The sequence below is a fragment of the Hippocampus bargibanti genome, linkage group LG22, assembly GCF_051943395.1.
Source record: "Hippocampus bargibanti isolate YZ-2025 linkage group LG22, ASM5194339v1, whole genome shotgun sequence".
Classification (NCBI taxonomy): Eukaryota; Metazoa; Chordata; class Actinopteri; order Syngnathiformes; family Syngnathidae; genus Hippocampus; species Hippocampus bargibanti.
In genome coordinates, this window is record NC_142755.1 from 2,845,782 (window position 1) to 2,867,552 (window position 21,771).

Here is a 21,771-nt window from a genome sequence, read left to right on the forward strand (position 1 = left end):
AAAAATCTGGATTCTTGAGCGCTTTTGCACACATTGCTTGAATATAAAAACTAGCACATTTTTGCACCAACTGATACTATCGCCTCGTTTCGTTCAGGTGTCGGCTGTGGAGTCACTGGAGGGCCCCCTGCTGCAGGTGGAGGGTCTGAGCGACCTGCGTCTGGAGCTCCACAGCAAGAAGCTTAACATCCACCTGGTGCTCATCGACGAGCTCCATCGTCATCTCTACATCAAGTCCACCAGTCGCCTGGGACATAAAAACAAAGACAAGAATGCGGCGCGACTTCCGGGGTAAAAGTTGAAAATGGCTTATTAGTACTTTTGTCTTGCTTTAATGTGTTTATTTCGTGCAGTTTTGATGCTTCAGGGATCCATTAGTAGACCAGATAGTGTTTGTCCAATTGTTGTGCATTGAAAGAAATACATGTTCCTTCCCACATCTTATTTTCTTAGGCTGATTTTAAAACCCTTTTGTATTTTATTTTATTTTATTTTTTTGTTGCTCGCCGTGTCAAAAACTAGTCTTCAAAGTAGCGCCTTCATTATAAGTTCAAACGAGTGCCAGTTGCCAATTATTTTCTGGATGGACCCCAGCCCAATTATGGACCCACACATACGGGAAAACCAAATATTTCTTAATATTTTCCACGGAATGCCCTCTAGCTCCAAAGACTCAATATTCCCCCATGCAACAGCACAACAATTTTTGTCCAACTAGTGCTACGATTCCACACGCGGCGTTGTAACATATTAGAGCTAATGCGGCACGGCGACTTTGTTTTGTTTACGCTTTTGTGCTCAGGCACGGCGCGCGTCGGCGCAGTAATTATGCTGGCGGTTGGCCAGCGAGGTACAGTGATTTATTACGAAGGGTCCGTCGCTGACAGGCGCCGGCCTCCCTAACAACCGAGCCTGCCTTCGCGTAACCTCGCTCACTTAGCCAGCCGGCGCTTTGTTTACACCTCCTAGGACTTGAAAGGGCCCTAAATTGCTCCCACCTACAGCTTAAGGTGTGATAAATAGCTCATTGGGAGGCAAGTCGACAGTCCCCGCGGGGTTAAACAGTAGATTGATATTGTTAGCACAGGGACGTCCGGTTTGGAATACGCCACTTCCTGTTTGAGACTTTTAATGTCTTTTGTGTGTTCTGCAGCTCTGCGGGCAAAGACGCGTCGCCCATGCCGGCGTCGTTGGACATCAGCGGCCTGTGCACCCCGCGCAAAATTTTGGATTCGTCGCAGTTCAGCACGCCAGGATCAAATAGCGGTTAGAATGATTTTTTAAAAATGTGATTTTAGGCTTGACTTCCCCTTTTAATCGTTCAGGGCGATCACCCATAACACATAAAATGTGATATGTTCAGTAGTGCAATAATGATAATGCCATCATTAGCGTCGGCGTTTGCATGTCATTATGAGCTCGCGGCGTCAACATGCAAAGCGCGGCAAGTTTGCTTCATTTTGCGCAGCGCCTTTGTCACAACAGCCCTAAGCCGCCGCCGCCGCCATCGTCGCGTGCCTTTCCTGCACAGACATCATAATCATCTTGTCCGCCTTTATCGGCGTCATTTGTCATCCGCTGTCGCCGCAGCGCAGGTTGAGCATTTTGCAACGCTTGACCTGATAATGCATGGGAACAAAAATGGGAATTTAATGAACAAAACATCATGAGAGCAAGAAGTTGGTGTCATCCATGCTTGGATTTTTCTTTTTTGTCCTGACTGTCCCTTTGTTTTATTTTATTTTATTTTTTATTTTATGCGCGTAACTATCATCCACTTGCTCAACCTCAGATTTGTAAGCGTTTCTATGCTTTCATATTTTTCATATGAAAATACACCACCTCACTAAAGATACATTAAGATGGTTTAGCGAGCTCTCAACTCTTTATTTTTTGCCCTCCTCCTTTGTCGTCACATTGGTACAGCCCATGAACTCACGCGTGCACAATTGGCCACTAATAGATAATACATTTTTATTCACGACGGCCGCCCCGCAGGCCCGTGCGGTAAAAGCTAAACCGCAGATTTGTTCAAATTATTCAAAGAAACCGGCAATTAGCCGGACCGCAGGCAATAAAAGTGCCCGTACACCACCACGCTAGCAGCTGCGACGCCGCGGATCGCCTCCGACAGTGGCTTAAGCGAGCCATTTTGCCTGATAGCATTAGAGCACCTCATTCGTAGCTAGTAATTGTCATAATTATTACGCAAACTGCAGTGGGAACGGGGAGACGAAGCAAAGGCGACCCCCACCCCACAAAGTCTATTAACTTGCCTTAAACGTGAACTCCCTTACGTGCTCTGGCAGGGAATTGCACTACTGCTTTTTTTGTGAAAACTTCAACCTTGCTAGCATGGTGTTGAGCGACTAATTTGATTCCGTCGTATTATATTTTTATGCGTCAGCTTTAGCGCCTTTCGTTATTAAGAACTTCCTTTCTGGTGCACTTAGACTGGAAAAGGTGGTGGGCAGAGTGCGGAGGGTGCACTAGGATTTATTTATTTATTTTAAATCTTGTTCTTACTGTAGAAAAATAAGATAGCTGTGTTTCCCCACCAGTGCGTGAGCTTCAACAAGACATACGGGAGTCGAACCAATTAGATCTCCCCGAGGTGGACCCAGAGGAGAACAGCTCCGAATTCATGGGCATCCTGATCAAGGTACGGACGTGTAAGAAACCGGACAGGATGAACAATGGAACATATAGTAAACATCCGCCATCGTTGCCGCAGGCTCTGGCCAAGCTGAAGAAGATCCCAGAGACCATCAAAGCCATCATGGAACGGCTGGAGCCGGAGCTCAAGCAGATAGCCAAGAGGTCCACTACGCAGATCGCAGACCATGCCTACCAGAGAGCAGAGAACGTCGCTCAGGAGAGCCAACCAAGGTGGAGTCAAGATGTTTTGCGTCGAGGAAACCATCTCCGGAACTGACGACTCTCCGATATGACCTCACAAAGCATTAAAACGTTGTCGTGCTAGCGCCCAACATCTCGTTTGTACGCCGCGGCGCCTCGTCTGCATCCAGTTTTGCAGCGAGCTCATTCCCATTTAAAGTCAAGCCGCGTTGCCATGGAAACTCCATCCGACGTGCCGTTTGTCGCGCGGGGAACAATGGCGCCATCATGGCACGCCGTTTCTTCCAGCTATGACAAAGAATACCCCGCACGGGCTTTAAGGTATGAGCCCAAACGGCGCCATTTCCCCAGCTAAAGTGTGATTCAAACACACAGAAGCCCGATTAATGCAACCCACCTTCACCTTGGCTTCCCTGTTGAGCAGATGAATCCATGCAAAATATTCAAAGTAAACGCAAACGGGCAAAACCAAGGCTTGCATATTTACTTTACTGCGATTGACGTGTTTTAATGAATCTCTGGCGTCCCCTCCACAGGCTTCTGCTGGAGTTACTGGAGCTCCTCTTTGACAAGTTCAAGGCGGTGGCGCAGGCGCACAGCGTGGTGCTAGCCCACCTGCAGCGGATTGCCATGCAGTGCTCGGGCGGCGCCCACGAGGAAGGCATCAAGCTATACGAGCAGGCCGACGTCTCCGTCAAGATCCAGGCGGTGCTCCAGGTCAGATTCAAATCGGGAACGTGAAAAGTGGGAAGACATTCATGGCCGAACGCTTCGTTGAAGTTATCGATATACCTGCTAACTACTTTGGTTTTGCCATAATGAGTACGGTTTTCATTCGTGGTTTGTTATCGAGTGATGTAGTTTTGCTATCATGGGATCGAAAAAGACCCCACCACAGGCTAATGTTAAGCCAAAGAGGACACAAAAGAAAATTACGGTCGAGCAGAAGGAGATAATCGAAAAACACTAACAAGGTGTACGTTTGTGTGACTTAGCGTCCCAGTACCAGTACACTAAGTCGACCATTGCTACGTGTGGCTAAGGATGTTTCTGTGTTGTCTAAGCAACGGTCTCAGGCAATAGAAGAGGTTGAAAAACGTCTGTTGATTTTGGGTTAACAAAAAGCTGCTAGAAGGGGGCAGTGAGTGAGGGTATTATCGCCGAGAAAGCACAGCAACTTCACTCGGATATCATCAAGAGGCAACTACATCAATGACCATCACAAAGGTAAATAAAACGACTTTGTTATACCGTACAGTTTATTAGTTGTATTAAGTTCATCCTGTCTACTTGATATCTAATTTAAAATAGATTATTTTCTCACAGATAGTGTATTTTAGGTCTTCCTGGCATGTTTTGGAAAACATGTCGGGTAATTGAACACCTAAAATACACTGTCTGTAAGAAAAGAATCTGTTTTAAATTAGTGAATTTTAGGTGTTCCTGACATGTTTCGGAAACACGTCAGGTAATTGAACACCTAAAATACACTGTCTGCAAGAAAATAATCTGTTTTAAATTAGTACAGTTTTTTTCTTTAACTACAATTCAATAGCACATTTATTATACAAAAAATAAGGTATATTTTATGTAGTTTTAAGGCTTATTTCGTCGAAAATTATATTTTTATGGGAACCTGGGAACAGATTATTGTCATTGTAATGGTTTCCTATAGGAAATAAATGTTTGGAAGAGAAAATTTTCACCTTACACACACTTTCTGGGAACTAATTAACTTCGTAAACCGAGGTATCACAATGATAAAAAAAATAAAATAATGTATACATTGCCACAGGGGTATCGCAATTTCCCGACACCTGGCGTGCCACTTTTGTAATTTCCTATTTAATCTCATTACTGCCATACATCATGGAGTGCGTTTTAAAATGACTTCTGCTTTTTTTTTTAAACAACCCCCGTAGAATAATTTTACCGGACGTCGACGAGATGAATCTTATCTCACCATGAGGCTGCGAATCGTGATTTTTTTTGTGAGTTCTAACAAGGAAGATACCGCGCCACGTTGTACACTTTGATCGATTCCCCCCCCCCCCCCCCCCTCTCGGTTTGCACTATAGGCTTAGTCGAGGTGGAAGAAATCATGAATAAATACAAGTTGGTGTTAGAGCAAAACCCTCGGGCTTGCCGCTAGATAGAAAGAAAAAAAAAAACATGTCACGAAAAGACGACTAGACATCTGAGCTTTGTTTGAGGTGAATCAAATGGCATATCAATTCAATTCAATTGAAATTTCTTGCTTTTTCTGTTCCTCAAAGTTTTCTTTTGGAGATCATGCGACGGCATCAAAAGCGGCGAATTTCTTAGATGTGGACTCGGCTATGATAATCTCGGCTGCTGAGATTTTCCTTTCCTTTGCTAGGGGATATATTTTTGACACATTTGCTCCCATTTATTCCCGTCACGAGGCTCCGTTGCGACTTCCTCATCTGGTTTCCCGATCACGTTTTGATTTTGGTCCCATTCATATCTCTCACTGCAAAAAAATGATTATTTAATTGCCGCAAATTAAATCGGCGGGAGGTCATTTGTGTTTATGCGTAGAAAAAAAAGGGCGAAAAGTCTTGTCTGTGTGAATACGAGGCAAATTAAAGCTCAAGTCCTTGTACAAGGCCATCTTTTTTTAATTAGATATGAAGACCAACGTCACCACCTTGTTCTCATCCAACTATTTTAATCAATCTGTCACGTTTATCCTCACCGTATTTACATTTTACCCGAGCGCGCTGACAACCGGCGTCTCCTCTCCATCACGTCCGCCTCACCGAAAACCGACATCTGCTGCTACAAAGCCACCAGAGACTTCCTCAGAATAAAAAAAACAAAACTAATCAATGTTTTCGCAGGCATCAGTGGATGCAATCTCATGTTGGCGTGCGCTACGATGCCAGCCGCCATTTTGCAGCCCGTAAAACACGGATGCTATTAGCATAGCTAGCATGAATAAATAATTTGTTGTCATCGCGTTCGGATGCCAAGATGACCGTGAGACAAAGGTTCAGAATTCCAGTGTTTATTTCACGATATTTACATCGAGATGAGAACTGTTAGTTTGCAAATCACGAAATGAGCAAAAGTGTTGGAACGACCCGATGATGTCAACACATTGTTGTTGTTCTCCATTGAAACTACTTTTCCAGGCATTTTCTGCAGCTTTGGGAGCTAAAATGAATGCTCTCGAAAGTTAACTTATTCACTGGCATTCCCGGATTTATTCTGGAATTGAAAAGCATAACGTGGAACGCCATTCCCAAATCTGTTCAGGGTTTGGTTTTTCTTGCGGGCGGTGCTGATAAAGCGCTAGTCAGACCACTGGCAGTTTTTCCCTTCCACGAGGGGGCTTCCGTTGCCTTTTGCCCATGTTGGCGCTTTGTTACAGCTTTTTAAAGCGCTATATAAATCAATATGTATGTATTATATTGTGTTTTGTACCACCGCCCCCATTTCAAGATCAGATAACTCCAGACCCATATAATTTTGGAATTAACTTTTTTTTCTGATGAAAGTAAGGTTTCTTACGCTGCATTGAATGTTTACTTAATCCTAAAACTCAATATTCTGAGGGTCCTGCAATTTGAGTGAAAATGACAAAAACCCTGGCACTGGAATGACTTAATTGTTTTATTTTTTTTAAATGGCGTGAACAGTCGGGTAAACGGATGCATGGAATAATAAATAATAAAGGCAAAATTGTACTGAAATCAATTTGGTACACCTAAAAAAAATAGTTAGCATTCATTTGCTGCCTCCGTAATCACCCGCTTATTCCCGTCCATTTTCTTTCTCGTCAGACACTCCCCAACCACTGCGTTTCTTTTTTTTTTTTTCCCCTCGCCGTCCAGTTAATTGCCACCAAAGTTCACACCGTAAGCGAGCTAATGCAATTTAAGTGGGGTCGAAAGACCTGACGTCTTCTAACGAGAGCGTTGCCATTTTCACTCGTTTCACTTTTGGCTTTGCGGGGTGGGGTTGCCAGATCTGCTCATCATTAGTAATTAATGCAGTGACAGGATTAAGAGCGAGGTTGGACGAGTTGACTTTCAAACCAAATAACCGCGTTTCCATACCGTGTGCACTTTTTAAAGCCATGCTATCGCATAACGGCTTTCCCACGCATGGCGACAGGGTTGCTTTTTTTGCTCGCCTTAATGACATCATTACGGGTGGGATGGCTCGACCATCTGTCCGGCCATTAGTCCTGCGCCATTCCTGGGCCCCACGTGCACATGGGCCAAATTAGACACACGCCGAGGCTAAATGGGTCCCCGTTAAATGATGGAGCCATTTGATCACGTTGGTGGCGCTATTTCGGGAGCATATCAGACCGAAGATAGAAGAGGGGCGGGAAAATAGAATGACTTTTGAAAAATGAGAGAGGACGAGAGCGAGCGAGGATAGAATGATGGAGTGGAGAAAGTGAACTTTTCTCTGTCGGAGCCGATTTGCGATGGGCTTGTCCTATAGTTAGAAGTCGATAAGATTTTTATGAAGCGTGATATGACATTGACGGATTTGGTCATGGATCATTGGCTAAAAGGAGGACGTGGTGGACATCACACCCGCTCGGTCAGTGGTCAAAAAGTTTCTCTGTCTCCCACCGATGTTGATAAATTGCACCGATATCAACAATATTGTGTTATTTTCTGTCTTTGAACTTTTCAGAGCTATTATATGGATCCGTGCTTCTGTCACGCAGGTGCTGCTGATGGAGTACCTGGATGTGAAGAACAGCCGCAGCGCCACGGAGCCGTCGGCCCAGCTCGCCTACGCCAGCACGGGGAGCGAATTTACAGCCTTCTTCGCGAAGAAGAAACCACAGCGAGCAAAGCAGTCACTTTTCAAGTAAGGGACCGTGTTCATCGTGGGGATTCGCGCTCAGCTATTTAAACTAGTGTTGTGTCGTTCGCATATAGCCGGCTCTTTGAAGAGAACGACTGCAGCCGAATATAAATAAAGCCACATAAATAAAAATATACATTGTACTTTTTTAGCATTTATAATTCATTTTACATAGCGTAGTACATTATTTTTGGTAGTCGGGAGCCGAAACAGACGGCTCTTTTTAGTGAGCCGAGCCAAAACAATCAGCTCTCTAAAAAGAGCCATAATCTCCATCACTAATTTATAATTATAATAAATTATACTTAAACCACACCTGCGAGCAATATGATACACCCACCAAAGTTTTTTTAGAGCCGTTTTCACGTCGCTTTAATTCATGTATTTTTTTTTTTTGGGGGTGGGCGGGGGTCAATCGTCTTCTAGGTTTGAATCATCATCCCATGCCATCAGCATGAGTGCCTACTTGAGAGAGCAGAGACGAGAACTCTACAGCAAAAGCGGAGAGTTGCAAGGTGAGGATGATCGGCGGATGAGTGTTGATGAACATCTGGAGCGGGGAAATCGGGCAGCCGACGGGTGGGGGGGGTGAAGATGACACGATGTGTGAAGAGTATTGCAAAATGGGATGAGATGAGGCTGTTGAGGAAAGAGAAGGTATGAGCAGATGGGAGAGCTTGCCGATGAATGCGTCAGGGGTTATAAATATTTCGGATTTTTCATTACTTACAAGTGCGATTTTTACTTTGAATGTTTTTTTCCCTTTTATCGTACAATGTTCAGAACTTGAATTACTCTCCGGAATCCGCCGGTTTGACCCGGCAGACAGCACTTGGACAAAGCAGGTCGGGATGTATAACACTGAAAAAAAAGAACGAGATAGCGAGGTGACTTTGCGGAATAAAACCCACAGGGACAGACCTTCAAAACCTTCACACGTCCACACACACACTGCGAGCTGCACAGTCAGACCCCGGAGAATCAAAGCTTCTCTGTCGCTCAGACATCTTTTCTCACCGATTCGTCGTCTCTTTGCCTGTGACCTTGAGGTTTCACTCTGTGGATCCGTTTGGCTGCAAACACTCCTACCTTCACACCCAAGCCCCTGTGGACAATGAAGCACAGGGAAAAAAAAGCAAAGTGACAGGCAGCAAAGCCCTTCTGAGCTGAGCTCCAAAAAAAAACAAACTCCTAAAATAAGTCAAATTTGTTCTTTTTCTGGTGTCATTCTAAAACGTTATCTTATGACGCCCACGTCACTCACCGGGTCGGTCAAAAGTTCGCACTCAAAAGTCACAGATACGCCAGCGGAATGTGAAGTTGGTGACCACAAGTCACCAACAACTCGCACACCAAAAAAATGAAACCGCAAGTGGCCAGTTTCAGAAGGTCCCGCCCCCTTGTTCGTGGTGTTACCCCAAGACGTTTTGCCTTGCTGGATAATCAAAACAATGGCTTAAGATTCGGAGAATATGCTTTCTTGTTACTCATTCAGTTATGAATATGATTCAAATAGTTCTGAAGAGGAAAGCATACATGTTTGCAATCGATTAAATAATTTATGCCGTGCCATTTTTAGGTATTTGGAGGCGGGAAATGTAGCTCCAAAAAGATGCAGAAAATGGCGACAAAGCTCCATGTAAGGAATTAATCAGCCCGGGCTGATCCACGGGCTGATTAATTCCTTACACGGAGCTTTCTCGTCATCTTCTGCCTCTTTTTGGTGCTGCATGAAGTTTTCAGACCAAACAAAATGCATTGACGTGATGGAAGGACTGCTACAAAGTGTCCCTTTTTCGGTCAGGGGCGTTCCTTCAGTAACGTGAGGACTCGTCACCAACTCAAAGACAAGACTTCTGGAATATTCAGCGCTAGTCTTAAAACGTTAAATATAGCTAAATGCGGTGGAATCTTTGTAAAATATGCTCAGTAAAAGTCATTTGAAGACATTTTACAAATTATGGACACAACTTGTCCGGAGATGTTGGTGGTCCTTTAAAGTTTCTTGGGATTCCTATTTCCAGCATATATGCTAGTTTTATTTTTTTGGGGATACTTCAATTTAGTTTAGTTTTGACTGGTTTGAGTATTATTTATTTGTATTTTCATCCTGCACTCATAAATTTTGCAATAAATGTTGGATCCCCTTCATCCAAAATCCCCCAACCTGAAATACTTTGACGAGCATCTGAGTCACAAACTCGCATTCATTTCAATGTACAATCCAATCCAAAGATGTTGCCGTACACCCCCAAAATTCATTAATCCAGTTGCGATTCTACTGACAAAATGATCAACTGTGAATAAAAGGGTAGAAAAAAAATAAAATAGCCTTGAAATAACACCCCCGACCCTTTTTTTTTTTTTGCACTCACCTTCCATCTGTCTGCACCTCAGAAAAGAACAGGGGGGATTTGTCTCCGTCTTTTTTTTTTAAGTCTGAATGCCTCGAAGCGTTCATAAGAAGATGAGATTTCTCTGGGCTTTCATTTCACCTGTCACAATGCGCCGCTCCGTCCGCAAAGAGCCCCCCACTCCCATGCCCCCCCCCCAGCCTTTTGAACGGCCGCCACGAGATTGAACCAGTAAGAAATCATTTAGAAAGTGAAATAAGTCCACAGCGAATGGAAGGCACGGAGGAGAGGAGGTTAAAAGTCATTGTTTTCATCAGGGTCCAGGGGGCGAAGAAGCCATTTAGAGATTTCGGAGTGGGAGAAATTAAGGGAGGGGGGGAGAAAAAGAGAAGAAGAAAAAACATGCATTGAAGACTTCATCTGCCATCAAATGAAATTGGGGAGGAAAAGCCACAGTGTGAAGTACATTGAATTAAATCTTGGAATTCTCCCTTCACCTCTATGTGCCCTCTGCCCGTCTCACCACGATGGGATGCAGAGCTTTCAGCCGCTCTGCTCCCAAACTCTGGAATTCACTTCCACCCAACATCCGTAATATTGACTCCCTATTTTCAAATCCCACCTCAAAACCCATCAGTTTAAAATTGCTTTCAATGTCTAGTTCAATCTGCTCTTTTATTATTTATCATTTTACTTATGGTTTTATTGTTGTGTGCTTTGTTTTTATTGTAAAGTGTCCTTGGGTGTTTTGAAAGGCGCTTGAAATTAAATGTATTATTATTATTATTATTATTATTATTATTATTAAATCGAATACAAGAACAAGATAGAAGATAATCTGACTTTGTGAGACGTGATAATTTGATTATATTTTTTTTGTCGGAGCAGGCATATAATCTTTATCCTCTGCCAAGAGCATGCAGTATTTCCACAGCTTTCTCACTTCAGCGAAATAGCCGACATCCCCTAACGTCTCATCAGGAGCAATTATGGGGGCTTCACTTTCTCGCTCAAGGGAAGGCTGTTCCTTCTGGGAGTGGGTGTTGTATAGAACGCGGGGGAGGCAGGGGTGAGGGGGGCGGAGACGTGTTGAGCTTTTAATCAGCACGTGTGTCTGTGCGGGAAAAGCCAAGCGGCAGAAGCTCTGTTTGTTTTCATATTACTTTGGCTTTTTGAAATGAACACCCAATATATTGTAATTTATCATTTGTGCAGGCGGGCGCCGACAAAAGTAACGCATGCCAACGCACCTAATTGCCTCTCTCGCACTCCGCCACGCCTCGTACGCTTCAATTAACAAGGCAGGTCTCTATTACGGCTCCGTATGTAGCCATATGTAACGCGTTGTTGATGTCACAGTGCGGCTGTTTACTTCGCGCCAGACCACCTCATCCACTTTCAATCACACTTTGGATGAATAAATGATGAAAGTTACAATTTTCCAGCTGTAGATCTATTCCCGTGCCTCACATCCCCCCCGCCTCCATCCCACTTCGCTGTTGTCTGTCCAGCTAGCTGATGTCAACGGAATAGCCCCGAGAATATTCATTTTCTCTTCCCGCCTGTCCACCCTGCTAAGGCAGTACCGCTCCCCTACTTACGAACATTCAAGTTACAAACAACGGTACATACAAACATTTTCGTAGTAACATAAGTAGTATTGGCTCCAGTTGTACATGTACATACCTTTATCGAGCATATATTTTATTGAATATTTTTCAGTACAAATCGATACAGGTTAGTTATACAAGCCTTAAATATACTTATGTAAATCTTAAACATACATTCCATTGAAAATATAGCACTGAAGCAACTTACGAACAAATTCACCTGATGAACGACCGTTCGGAAACGTATCTTGTACGTAAATTGGGGAGCGTGCAATAGCTGGCTGGCTAGCTATCTAGCTGGCTAGCTATTAGCTATCTATTGGCTTGCTAGCTAGCTTTCTATCTATTTGTCTTACTATTCGATCCAAGTTACTTCCGGGTTGAGTGAACGCTGGCGCGTGTGGCTCCCGCTGCTCACCCACAGAAAAACCTATCCTGTGACTGCAAAGTGACCTTGAGAGTTTTGAAAGGCGCTTAAAAATGAAATGTATTATTATTATATATATTTTAAAAATGGATGCTTTGCATTGTGCCATGGTCAGTCAGTTTGTCACATGTAATATTTTCTTGCCCCGGGGAATGTTTGAAGTGACAATCATACCAAAATCAAGGCCCATGCTTGTGACCTCCAAGATGTTCACATCTTCCAGTGTGAATGTATTTCATACATTTCTCCCTTTTGATTTTCAAAAACAATGGCGCAAGCAATCTAATTACAACCCGCTTTACCCGCCCCACAGCCCTCCTGATATGACAAAATACTACAACTACAGACCCTGAATTAAAGCATAAATAAAGCCTTTAGACTCACATGAATAATGTTGGTGTTTAATACTGCAAAATGTTTTTTTAATGATGAATCGATCGGGCTAATCTGTAGATGACTTGCTTCCAAAAACATTTTCCCTCTGCAGCATTCACTTGTCATAACGTTCAAAATATCGGCTTTATTTTTCAGCCGTTCATCCCCTCGAGTCCTTTTTCCTCGTTGTCCAAGCACGGCGATCAATACCCGACTTCCACTGACCTCGCCATTACGGTTTAACATATTCATAAAGATGAGATTCTAATTTCGTCGATGGGAAAGCAAAAATTAAATGAAAAATCGATTTGTTATTATTGTGATGGGATTTTTAAATGCCGAGGGTGCTCGTCTTTGGCTCGCTTTGCTCTTTTGGACAGATGTAATGGAAATAAAATTTGTCGTTCCTTTGCCAGCAATTCTATACACGGATGACGGCTTCCTGGTTATGTCATACATAGTACACAAGTCACTTACATTGTAGCACATTTTAAGCACGCTTAATATTCACTGCTAGCCGCGCAAGGCCTCTACGTTGTCGTCACAGCGTCACCGACAAATCCACAGGGCCATGCAAAAAAAAAAAAAAAAACAAACACATTCAATAATTAATCCAGCTCATTCCACACCTCGATATATTTATGCTATTATTTATTTATGCTATTGATTCTCATCAGAGAGTTGGATTCCCATGGCTGGCGGAACACGGTCTTCAAATTAATTTTAATAATGGAAAGCTCTCATTAAGATCCAATCAGACACGAAGGTTCTTCTGAGTGTAATCGGATGACCTGTCCCTACATCGACCCAAAACCCATCCTAAAGATTCATGGTTTATTGAAACACACGTGTCAACATCTGGATTAGCTGATTTGATGACTATATCCATCCTGGCTGTGCCACACCTCTTCTCAGATAGGTTCCCGGTTCTAATGTAGGGGGTAGCAGTGGACAACTCCCTGAAGCTAATCTGATTACTTCTTTTGTTCTGTCTGATTACCTCTAAAGTTCTACGCCTGGTTCAGATTCCTCTGGTATCATCTCATCAGCATGACTAAGCCTACGTGGTAGCAACCAAAGAAGTCTGTTGTAAGAACGATCTAAATTAAACCACTAAACTACCATGGCGATTTACGAAAATGGGCCAGAGTTATCAGCACAACTTTAGTTCGCTGACACCTTTAAAGAAGTACAGATGACGGCGAAAGAAACGTTTTCATCAAATGGACCACTACTGTACGACTGAGAGATGTATCCCATCTTTTACTCATCTCTTTACTCCTACTTCCCCGCCACATGCTTCTACGCGCAGAGTCAAATACCTCAAAGTCTCACGAGAGGCAGTTTGATATTACGCATTCATCCCCCACCTCTCTCACCGTCTAAATCTGGTCAGGCGGCCGGAATTCATCACAGGATCACACTGACTTTTTCTCATCAAACCTAGAAAGGTGTGGCTAATGCAATTTCACTAAGTCACTGACTGACTTGATTACATGGGGGCCTAGAGGGTGGGGGGGGGGGGGGGTAGCTAAGGCGACAACAAGGGTGGCGGCCTGGCGCCTTACCGCGGTATAGGTAAATCCGCGGAGATACTGAAAAGTGTACTCAAGATTCAGTCGCATTAAGATTCATTCGGATCCCCACACCATCATCCTCCACTCCTCCGCACGCCGCTAATCCCGGATGCTCACCAAAGATCAACAAATACATTTTTTTCGCCCCAATTATACGGCAACGGCTGGTCGCTGTCGGCCGCCATCCTGACCCTGTCACGTCCAGACAAGTCCATGCATATTAATGCCTTCCCGCATTATTTAATATTCATCGGTGTTATGCCCTGATGGCAGCTGCTTCCGAGGCCCTCATGGATCAGTGAGGCTTTCCTCCTCGCCTGACACTGTTGCAGATGTTTAGAGCGTGAAATTAAATTGGTCATTGTCATTGAGGTCTACGCGCCGAGGAGTTTCTTGTTTGCGCACGTACAGATGCGGTTGGACAAAAACTTCCTGGAAATCTTTCAAAGTTTAGGCAAAGGGTGAGAGATGAGCGCTTGGGTGGCAGCTTGGTTTTGTCCTCTAATTGAGTCCTAATTGAATTGGCACCAACAAATGGGGAGTCGCGCCGCCAGAGCAAAGTCACAAGTTCTTCCGTTTGAAAGTTGGCAAAAGGAATAAAAGCCGACCTCGTCACTTCTCATGAAAATTCACCTGGTGTTGTCCCCCCCCCCCCCAAATAAAACATGTTCGATTAGAAATGCATTATTGAGCGTAGCCTAGGGAACAATAGCTTGATATGCATTTGAATGCATCCCGCCGAGGTAATACGGAATACGTTTTGGCACAGCGTGGTAGTGTCTTTGTGTTCTATCACATCAGCGTCGCAAGGCCATATTGGAATTGGAAATGGAAATGGAAAGAGAAGAAAAACACAAGGCCCCGGCCGGCTTCCTTCCAAAAACTCACTTTGTCTATCGTCCAATCTTTACACCACTTGGAAATTTCTTATTAGCTCACTGAAAGTCTCGCAGGACTTTAGATGTCGCAATTCGCTCTGAAACACCGTCCGTAAATTATATTTCCTTCAAGACGTGCATACCTGAATGCGCCGTCATTCTCTCCGCCGCTCGGTTTGCCGTATTGACGGAAAGCCACAATTCCGTCTCCCGCCAATTATATCGATTACTTCGGCATGAGCGCAGGTAATGAGCTTCCGTGATATCCGTCCTCTTTTCTGCATGAAACTCCAACCTCGATCTTGTCACCCCCATTGGCCTGGTGGCGTTTCTGTAGCAGCGATGTCGGAGCGTGTTCCCCTCATTTCCTGATTAGCCCCTGTTAGCTGAGGCAAAATGTGGGTATGCATTTGTATCTGTGACTCCGGATCTTGATTTTCATGGTGGTATAGTATAGTATAGGTATATAGTCAGTCATATAAAACCCCGAAATTGCCTGGAAATAGATTTTTGTCTTGACTAGCATGAGGTGTTGCTAAAAATCACAGAGGATAGCTTTGACCTCCCTGTGAGATAGGATGGATGTTTGCTTCTCAATCCATTCCCATGAGGAATTGATATATGTACGTTGCAAGGTGGTTTTCAATCGACAATGTCATCCGCAAGGAGGGTATCTTGCAGTTTACCTGTAGAAACACCCTTTGCGTCCAATCTAATGCACTCCAATACAGACGCTCCCAAACTTACGAACAAGATGCGTTCCGAGCGGTCGTTCGTAAGATGAATTTGTTTGTAAGTTGCTTCAGTGCTATAGTTTGTATGGAAGGTGTGTTTAAGTCTTATATAAGTATGTTTAAGATTTACATACGTATTTTTAAGGCTTGTATAAGTAACCTGTATTGGTTTGTACTGAAAAATAAACATTTAATGAAAATATAAGCTCTATATAAAGATATGTACATGTGCAACTGGAGAAAATACTACAGATGTTACTACAAAAATGTTCAGATGTACGGTTGTTCGTAACTCAAATGTCCGTAAGTAGGGGAGCAGGTGTACTACGAGTGTGTTTGATCAGATCCCTCTTTTTGTCTCCGTAGGTGGCGCCGATGACAACTTGATGGAAGGTGGAGAAATGAAGTTTGTGTGCAAGCCCGGAGCGAGGAACATCACCGTCATCTTCCAACCTCTTCTCAGGTACGCCGCTTTCCACGATATGTCAACAAATCAAAACGAATTAGTGGAAAATGGAAACGACTTAGCCGAGAAGTAATGCCAACGGTCTAAAGATCTCAGAGATCAGGCACGTGACTTGAGACCAGTAAAATTCAACCAAATTCGATTACCGAGCCTCTTAGTGACCGCGCATTGATTGGTGACGTTTTAACGTTGATCGACTCACCGTAAATCGGACTCGATGTAATGCACTGGACCTCCGGTTCGACATGTTTTGTTGATACCCTCCAGCAATTGGAATCGACAGCCGTCTTCGCTTTGACTTCACGTCTTTGCAAAGGCCTGCCTGTTTTCTACACAACTCCCGGGAGATTTGCGGCAATCTAATAAAGAAGACGCCTTAATTGAATTGTGATGCTCTGATACATTACCTTCAAGGCTCCATTAAAGCGAGATGGTTCTTATTTCCTCACTGCGCCATTTGACGCCACGCAATGTCTATTTGTATCAGGATGATTGTCGCGTTTCGGCACAAGAGGTGATGTTCGAAAATGTTTTGACTATAAAAGCATCGCGATGCAGCCACCTGTGGAGAGCCAGGCGAAATTTATCCCATTTGGATGAAGACTCAATTTATGAAAGATGGCGCACTTTCCCAAACTCTCCCAAACAAAAACAAAAAAAAGCTACTTCCCGACCCCATGTTGTCGATAATAGTTTGTATCAATCACTTGGCGTTGTCGAGCACTCCTCTCCATGCGACCAGACCGCGAACGCCGCTGGCACGCCGGGGCTTGCAGATTTTTTTTCTCATGGCGCACCCCTGCTGATGGATCACTAAACCTCGCTGCAGCCAGCCGTGCAACTCGCGGCGGATTTTAATGACAACAGCATTCGGCGGTGCGCGCAAGCTGGCAAAATGAAACCCGGAACAACTCAATCCAACGTGTGTCATTTATCAGTTGCTCAAACTCTTGCTAAGATTTAGTTATTTTGTTTCGTTTTCTTAACAGTGTCCCTAAACTTCTCATGAGCACCTTGAAACAGTCATGCCTTTGTCACATCTCAGCTCGATTACTGTACAGACAATCCTCCAGGAAGCATTTCCAGCTGGTCAAGAATACTGCTGCTCAACTCTTAACTGGTACTTGTAAGAGGGAGCATACAACCCAGACTCTGGCATCCCTTCACTGACTCATATTAAAGTTGTTTTTAACATTCTTCTATTTGTTTTTAAATGTTAAAATGACCTCGCATCCACCCCTACACAACTTCCCGACGCCTCGGGTCTGCTGACCAGACATTATTAGACTCCATAAAAACTAAACGGAGGCTCAGAGGGGATCAATGACCTGCCACTGACAAGCCCCCTTGCTGCCCATCTTTAAAACTTGCCTCAAAACTCACTTGTACTCTTTGGCATTTGACTCAGCGTGATTTAAACTTAAGCATAGTTTTACTCCCTGGTGCTTTGTACTATCTTTGTGACTGCTTTATTTCCTGTATGTGATAGTTGCGCTTTGTTACAGCTTTTTTTTTAAGCGCTATATAAATCAATATGTATTGTATTGTAAACCTGACCAACTTTGCATTCCTGAACTGAGATTCGCACTTCTAATCTTGATCTTCTACTCAAAAGCTTTGCTTTTTTCTTCAATCCAAAGCGACATCGCCATCGACAGGGATTGGTCATTGCATTGTTTTGTAAACTGACAAGCATCTTCCATGCCTGTTTATCGAAAATCGACTTGTCGAATAGCTACGTCGGTGGCAGTGAACATTTGGGTACCAGTTGACAAATAAAAATGCCAATGAATGTGCAAGATTTGCAAATATTTACCATACAGACTGTCACCTCGTCCCCCGCGTCGCTTCCCAATCGACTCTTGCAAATCAGCTTTGAGCGGCGCCAAGGCCGCCGTTTGTTTAGCATTCCGTCCTGGACCGTCTAGCAGCAGAAAAGTTGAGAATATACGCTCCAGTGCCTTTGAGGTTGCGCGTGTCTGACGCTGAATATGCCGAGGGGGTTATTTATTCCACCGGGGGCTGGGATGGGCTCCGAATCCCCTGCTGTTTGCAAGTCCGGGCGGAGAGGCACATCATAGTCAGACATCGCTAATCACAGCAAAGACATTAATGCTAATAGGAAGTCGGAAAATGCTGTTGTTTTTGCATCGATTGCCCAGTGTACATCTGATGCTATTCATTAGTATGCACAAATGGTAATAATAATCAAAGCCAGCTTTCTGTCAAGGCGATACCTCTGACGCGTCCTCGAAGGTGACAGCAGGTAGTGAACGTATGACTTTGCGGGGAGTGTTTGCGCATGGAGTCGCCAATTTAGTTGACTTGTGGGGTCTCCCATTGGCATTTTGCTGGTATTTCCACCTCTTGCACCGGACAGGTTTGGCATTTTGAAAAGATTCCGCCAGGGCTGCTAATCTCCCCCAGTTCACCCGTCTCACGGGGCTCCCCGGCGGGGCCATCCTTATTAGACATTTAGACAAATTAGACAAAAAGACAAACATGAGCTTAATCTTAGACCAACGAAGTACGGTGGATGCAGGCCCCCGACAGTTGAAGTGAAGGGAAAAATAGTGCCCACAAGGTCAGCGTGCGAGAGAGGAAGCGGCGAGAAGGCGGAGAAGGACAAATAGACAAGCTAGTGAAAGTAACGAGGAGTAGACAGAGAGCTCTGTGACAGGGAGATGACAGAAGGTCCCCGGCCACCCGTCGCAGTTGCCTGTGGTGCAAACTGCAACACACCATGACTCTGCACTAATTTCACACTCTCATTAAATCCCCCTGCCCGAGAGCAGACAATCCAAAAACCACAAAGTGGGAAGGTGAAATGGGGGCATTTTTTTTCTCGACCTATTTTTCCCCTCAGGAGTATAATTTATCGCTTTGTGCCGATACCAATGGAAGAAATGAATGTTGTACTCCACATTTTCACTTAGCTCCCTTAGCTACTATATTTGCTAGTTTTAGTTCCTATATAGTTTTCAGACTGCAAAACAGTCACCCTAAAAATGTTGGATTTTACTCATTTAGTGCCAGACATGCAAAAATGTGTCCAGTGCCAGGGCTTTTGACATTGTCAGTCGAATTCCAGGACCCACAGGATATTGAGTTGTCGGACTATATAAACATTAAATGCAACATTAGAAACCTTAGACTCTCCTTTCATCAGAAAAAAAAAGTTATTTCCTGAATTATATGGATCTGGAGTTAGATGCGCTCGAAATGGGGGTGGCTCTCCAAACCACAATGAAATACATACATATTTGTTCATATAGCGCTTTAACAACAGCTGAAGCTGGAACAAAGTGTTAACATGGCAAAAAGGGAAATGTTGCTCCCTTGTGGAAAAGAAAAAACATCGCTATAGGCCATGGCCAGCGCTATATCAGCACCCAAGCATGAAAAAACAACCCAAACAAATTTGGGAATGGCGCTATTCGACATATTTTCAATTCCCAAATAAATTGTGAATGAGTTAAAAAATACTAAATAAATACAAAATTCTTTTAGTCTGTGGATTTGGAAGAATAGCCGAAATTTAGTGGCATTAAATGAACCTAATATTAAGATTATTTTGTTGTTGTTCTTATGCGTTGATTAGCCTTTTTTTTTTGCCACCAATTTGAAGCGCTAATATCAGCCGATTTATTGAGTCAATTCTTCGTTGTTTTGTATTTTGCTGAGTTCAAGAAAAATTCTTAAAATACTGAATTGCAAGTACAGGTAACATCCGATTTACAACCGGCTTGACATACGACCCCCCGTAATTACGACCACGACCTCCAGACCCTATTTTTTAAATTTTAATTCTACGCCTGGCATCGCAACACGCTAGCAGCGTACCACAATTTTGGCCAGCCAGCATCTCACTCTCGCACAACAATCGACCGTGTGATGGCGCCAGAGGGGGGGAGTTTGCGAGTCGTTTAGCCTCAGAGTTTCTATTTAACATTTTGAATGTATTTCTACTTACAACCATTTTTACTTATGACCGTTTGGTCGGAACGGAACTCGGTCGTAAATCGGATGTTACCTGTACTTGGTGCGATCAGCGTTTTTTACCTCAAATGTCTCTCTCGCCCGCTCCCATTAAATACCATCGCCTTGTCTAGAAGGAATTTACACTAGAAAAAGGTCACAAGCTCGCGCAAGATGAATAAAATCGACACAAGAAAGCAACAACACAGAGGCGGGAGCAGATGGCGGCAACGGGTGGAAAAAAAAGCACAAAGGCAAAGATGATGAAACAAAAGGAACAAACGGACAGGTGGGTTGAGAGTGGAACAAGATAGGAGCAAAGAAGAAAGAATGCGAGAAAAGCTTCTTAAATTGCCTCTGTGTTGAATGGCTTGTTAGTCCGCTTTGAATTGGTCGTTTTTGTATGAGCATGTTGGCTTTTGTTGCCGCCAAATAATATGCCGCGTCAACCACGGGGAGAAAATGAAAAAGGCCGATAACAAGAGCGCTTAACTGCTAAGTGTGTCGCATTAAACATTGCAATAGACTCCGCCGATCTTAGGTTAGTGTGGAAAAAAAAATGTTTCCACCAATGCATCAGGTGAACGGCGCTCATTTCGGCAAACTGCGTCGGTGGTGTTTCAGTTGACCCCTCGGACTCGTAAAAAAAATAACACCGGAGACGTTTAAACAGCTAGTCATTCACTGGATGATTCTTTCGTCTATTCTTAAAAAAAAGAGCTATGTAGTCACATCCACAGTTGTGGAAGCGCAAAAAAATGCAGAGGCAATTGAACATAAAGCATAATGTGCAAACTAATAAGAAAGATATAAATAAGTAAATATATAAATAATATAAATACATAATTAAGTCATTCACTGCCATTCTCGAATTAATTCGACAATTGAAAAGCATGACGTGGAATGCCATTCCCGAATTTGTTTGGGTTCTGATTTTTGAGCGATAAAGCACTGATCAGACCGCTGGCAATGTTTGTTTTCCCTTCCACAAGGGGGCATCATTTGCCTTTTGTCCATGTTAGCTTTGTGACAGATTCAGCTGTTGTTAAAATGCTAGATAGATCACTATGTATGTATTGTATGTTGTACAGCTGCCCCCATTTCAAGCTCAGATAACTCCAGACCCATATAACTTCGGAATTAATTCTTTTTTTTTCTGATGAAAGAAGAGAGTAAGGTTTCTTACGCTGAATTTAATGTTTATGTAGTCTTCAATAGTCTTTGGGCCCTGGAATTTGAGTGAAAATGACAAAAACCCTGGCACTGGAGTGAGTGGACACATTTTTGCACATCGCCTGGCAGTGAATGAGTTGAAAAAATGTTCTATCCTTTCTAAAAAAAAAGTTTTAAAGGCCTCGACAAGTCCAAGCACGCTATTCTTATTAACACTGTGTTGGAATATTAATTTACGGGCAAAATTTGCCTGATTTTATCCATCTCAGGGCGTCCATTTTGGCAGCTAAAAATGACATGACAGTTTCAAAATGTCACATGACCAAACCATGTGAGACATGCTTAGTTTGTTCCATGACAGCTAGTCTAAAAAAATTAAGACCATTCCAAGGGATAAAAGATGGTCAACTTGAGCTACGAGCAAACATGAATAGAACGCATATGGTTGGCATGGACACACAAGCACGACCGTCGAAATTAAAT

The 21,771-nt window shown here is 43.5% G+C and overlaps 1 protein-coding gene across 1 annotated transcript in view; it reads left to right on the forward strand.

The window, feature by feature from the left end:
* Positions 1–21,771, forward strand: part of exoc4 (exocyst complex component 4) — a 52,316-nt gene that overhangs the window by 1,398 nt on the left and 29,147 nt on the right. The window contains exons 4-11 of the mRNA XM_088989240.1: positions 98–291; positions 1,154–1,266; positions 2,562–2,662; positions 2,735–2,889; positions 3,396–3,576; positions 7,574–7,719; positions 8,143–8,231; positions 16,038–16,134. Coding sequence (XP_088845366.1) covers positions 98–291; positions 1,154–1,266; positions 2,562–2,662; positions 2,735–2,889; positions 3,396–3,576; positions 7,574–7,719; positions 8,143–8,231; positions 16,038–16,134 — 1,076 coding nt within the window. The remainder of the gene's footprint in view (positions 1–97; positions 292–1,153; positions 1,267–2,561; positions 2,663–2,734; positions 2,890–3,395; positions 3,577–7,573; positions 7,720–8,142; positions 8,232–16,037; positions 16,135–21,771) is intronic.